Source organism: Musa acuminata, chromosome BXJ2-5 (genome assembly GCF_036884655.1).
Source record: "Musa acuminata AAA Group cultivar baxijiao chromosome BXJ2-5, Cavendish_Baxijiao_AAA, whole genome shotgun sequence".
Lineage (NCBI taxonomy): Eukaryota > Viridiplantae > Streptophyta > Magnoliopsida > Zingiberales > Musaceae > Musa > Musa acuminata.
The window spans coordinates 12,913,525-12,917,923 of NC_088342.1; the positions used below are offsets into that span (position 1 = coordinate 12,913,525).

General features: G+C 36.8%; 1 protein-coding gene across 4 annotated transcripts; it reads right to left on the reverse strand.

Moving 5' to 3' along the window:
- Positions 1-739: 739 nt before the first annotated feature.
- Positions 740-3,073, reverse strand: LOC103973294 (uncharacterized). Of its 4 annotated transcripts, none has more exons than XM_065107363.1 (5): positions 2,801-3,073; positions 2,479-2,664; positions 2,180-2,398; positions 1,301-1,505; positions 740-894 (listed from the first exon to the last, which is right to left on the reverse strand). In XM_065107363.1, exons 1-5 carry the CDS (start codon positions 2,996-2,998, stop codon positions 815-817), a joined length of 888 nt encoding a protein of 295 aa, XP_064963435.1. In that variant the 5' UTR covers positions 2,999-3,073; the 3' UTR covers positions 740-814. The 4 variants fall into 4 exon arrangements, with proteins under 4 accessions (XP_064963435.1, XP_064963436.1, XP_018676908.2 ...); XM_065107364.1 differs by having other exon boundaries at positions 891-1,028; XM_018821363.2 differs by lacking the exon at positions 740-894 and having other exon boundaries at positions 1,095-1,505.
- Between the last annotated feature and the right edge of the window lie 1,326 nt (positions 3,074-4,399).

The following is a 4,399-nucleotide window of genomic DNA, read 5'->3' on the forward strand; positions in this document are numbered from 1 at the left end:
TTTGCACGATTTCCGGGCTTTTGAAAAAGATAGCAGTGACCGAGTTGGATAGCAGATAAGAACAGGGTGTAAAGCAAAGGCTCTTTTACAGAGACGAGACAGAGATTATGAAGGTAAAACAAATACCATCGTAACACGTTATAATCCTAGCAAAACATGCGACATAAACGTAGAATGGACCACAACCCCGGACTCAGTGGCTGTCACTGCATCATCCTGTGACAAGGTTGTGGGCACCAGCTCTGCAACGCTCACATGAATGCAAGATTGCTTCGTACAGATCCCGCGGATCCATGCAAACGGTGGGGGTGACAATAATACGTCCGACCTAAAATTGATCAGGTGGCGTGCAGGTCCTTTTTGTCCCAACTCTTATATTTCAGTTTTAAATTTGGATCGAATCTTCATCTCAAAGTTCAAAACTATTATTATTATTATTATTATTATTATTATTATTACAATAAAATTAGATCCCTCTCATCTCATCAAGATTATATGCGATTTGCATGTTATTTGATGTTTTTTCTATATAGATTAATTATTATGATTTAATGGATCAAAATATTTAAATTTAAATTCATATATTCATCAAATTTTTATTAGTTAATCTTAATTTTTACTCACTTTTAATATAAACTTTGACATCATTCATCCAACCAATGTTCCAAAAAAGACACCAACAGTTTATAATGGTGTAGCCATTTTAATCTTTGTTAGCCATACGAATATAAGATATATTCTCAAATGAAGACAGATCAATTATGACCCACAAAATGGAATGCAAATGGTTTGCTGGCATCGAAGGGGCAAAACCTCAGCTTAAAAGGAATGCAGCTGGTGAATACATGTCAATGAAAACAGTAACATACTCCATATGAAAGTCGGCGATGCCACCTGCAATCAATTTTGAACTTTCCTAAGAAACCTTTAGTATCTTTCTCCTTTACCCAAAGGAAGAACACATTTTAGTCAGCATATGCATTTGACAAGATAGTCCGTTTGATTTATTAGTTGCTTTCCTCTTTCAGCTACAAAAAATCAGATTTACTCAAGGTGATTAATTTCATGATTCAACCATAGAGTATAAATCTCTCTAAGAAACAAAAGAAAAGTGAACATGCAACTAAATGAAAGCGATCTTAGTGTACATCCTTGATATGAATTTACGACATCATAGTTATTAGTAATATCATTGCATTATATACAGAATGAATGGCAAAGCAAGGAGTCAATTGGCCAGTCCAACAATATGCAGAACCAACAACACAACCAATGAGGAAGAGTTGCAGAGAATTCTCACCAGAGAAGTGGCCAATGCTGAAAACAAATGAACTAATAATAACAGCTTGCCACCATTTCATTGTGGAGGATAGAGATGATAGAAGGAACCCCCGATAAACAGTTTCCTCCAACAAAGGACTAACGAGGCAATACAGAAAAAAGCATGACATCGTAGACAAAGGGCTATCCGAAAGAATCTTTTTCAAGATCGGGTCATTCACATCCTGCAAGCAACCACAGAAGAACTAATTTAGTCAGAAAAGAAGCAGAAAGTAGTTTAAATGCTCATAATTATCACTACATCAAATCCCTGCAAGTTCATTCCACATTCAAATTGATTCTCACCATAACATACACTTTAGCAAGTGCTAGGATGTAAAAGAACTAGTTTACCACACATAAGCAGAAGAAAACTTGCTCGACATGGTTTTACTTTTTTCTTCTTTCTGTCCCAGTAAACCTACCAGAATAGTGATACCATGAATACAGTTGTTTATTATTACATAGCGGATATATCTACTTACCAGTAAAACCTACCTACCAGAATAGTGATACCATGAATACAGTTGTTTATTATTACATAGCGGATATATCTACTTACCAGTAAAACCTACCTACCAGAATAGTGATACCATAGATGTTCAATATGTTCTTTGAAAGGTTTGTTTCATCAATCATATTTTCGGAATTAAGAATCTTTTGTCGCAGTTGTATTTAATATGTAAATTCAACACTTCTTCAGCAAATAACAGTTCAACTTGCCATAGCTTGATAACATGAGTATTTAGACTTCTAGAAGGTAAAAAAAAAAGCCTCCTTTGCAATCAAAATAAACTAAAATCCTGCTACGAAGTCAATAGAGGAAATTCTAGGCATTAAACATAGCAGTTTAGCTTACCTTAGGTCCAACCAGCATGTCAGCAACTATGGATGTGAGAAACACTAGCCCAATCAAAGTACCAATCCCCACAATAGATGCTGTGATGCAGCTTCTTCCTCCCCAAAACCACTTTGCATGGAAGAATCTGCAAACATCATATTGCGGCTTTGCATTAAAATGCAACAGTGTTGAAACTCCAACATACTCTGTAACTTGTAGCACAGTGATGGACACAACCTGCATTGAACAGAAGTGGTGATTGTTTAATCAACAAAGAACAGCTTTTTTAAAGTATGTGAATCACGTGTTTCTACAACATTTGCTATCTGGAATAGCTCGTTCACCATTGTCAGCGGATCAAGGTTAGGTTCATGAAGAATTTGAGCGATGACTGAGAGCCCTCCAAAGCTCAAAGGAACGTGCAAGATGAAGAAATAGGCCGCACATATGGACCATACGTCACTATTTTCCCATGGTATGTCGAATGGAAGCACTGAAAACCCCTGTTTTCCAGGAGAAAATTAAATCAAATTATCCACGACACCGAACCAATCTGGCGCTGATGATACTGAAGTAAAGGAGGAACGACAGGAAAGGCAAACAGCTGATTCCAGGAAACGGAGATGGAATAGGCATTGCCTCGAACAGTTCATCTGCGCTATCCTTCTCGGCGCAGAAGCACCTAAAGAAAGATCTCGTGCGCACCCTGGATTGGAAACCGCGAAATGGGATTGAAACGCACGGGAGGACGCTGGGATGTGCAGAAGAGCTAGCGGGTTTTGGAGAGGTCGACGGCGGCGAGATTCGGGGAGGGCGTGGAGAAGCCACTGTTATCATTATGGGCGTCGCTTCGGTTTTCCTAGGCCGTCGGTCCCAAGATTTATGTTTGGTATCTAAATAAGAGCTTTAAGATTCGAAGAATCGAGATCGAGATTTTATTCATGGCTAGACGACGTTGAAGCTTGAAGAAGAAGCCTTGTCGTCAAATTTGGGTCGGATCCATCCCCGAACGCATCCGACCCAACTTGGCCAGCTCCAGAAGATAAGTAAGTCAAATTAGAAGATTTTTTTTTTCCAAGCAAAAAAAGAAAATATATTACTTCAAAACCCTCATCCAGGTGTAGCGATGCTAGTTCTCCACTTACAACCCTTCACACATATGAGACTAAGCATAATAATTATCTTTTCTAAAAATATGAATCACCTCTCACTCGATAAATAAGTTAAGAATAAAAATCTAGAGAACCAAATAAGAATAAAAAAAAAATTATTCAAAATTTTTAAAGTTAAGGTTCATTTTAGTCAATGTGATTTTGATCATGAATTATTTAAGCCCTTATGATTTATGGTTTACTCATGTCTAAAATAATTCATATATTTCAAAAAATATAGCATATAAACCCCTTCCGTCAAGCCTTTATTAATAAACATTATAGTTTGCTTACATAATATGCTGATTCATAATAAATCATTAATATAATTATATATATAATTTAAGTTTAAAAAAGGATTAAGATTCATTTTAGCCCATATAGTTTTGATCATTCACCACTTAAGCTCTTATGGTTTATTCATGTTTAAAATAACTTTTATCTTTTTAAAGACGTAACATATAAGCCCTTCCCATCAAGTTTGAGTTAATAGATATTATAGTTTGCTTACGTAGTATACTGACTCACAATAAATCATTAATATAATGGTATATGTAGTTTCAGTTTAAAAAAAAACTAAGACTACCATTAATGACGGGAGGAAGTAACGTCATAGAAGCGACAACTAACAGCAGCACTGAGCCACTACTTCCTAGTAATACATCGTACGCACACATCCACTCCCACGTTGACGATGAGCTCAAGAGCTTCTGGTCTTGCCTCAAGTGGATGTGCATCGACTAGTCCGATGCTAAGCACGCAATGGTCTCCTAATCTCTCTTCCTTCTTTTGGGTATCTTTGTTCCCATCATCTTCCACTTTGTCTTCTCCTATGCCCCCACCTAACCATGCCTACGACGTGGTGATCCAACTCTTCCTCACCTCTGCCTCCGGCCTCTCCTATCTTTGCCTCTCCACCTTTGTTCATTGCTACGGCTTTTGTCGCTTCCTCTTTCTCAACAATATAGAGCTTAACCCTTTCTTAAATTTAAATTACATATATCATTATATTAATAGTTTATTATTAGTCAACATACTACGTAAGTATATTCTAACATTTATTAATTCAGACTTGATGGAAAGGACT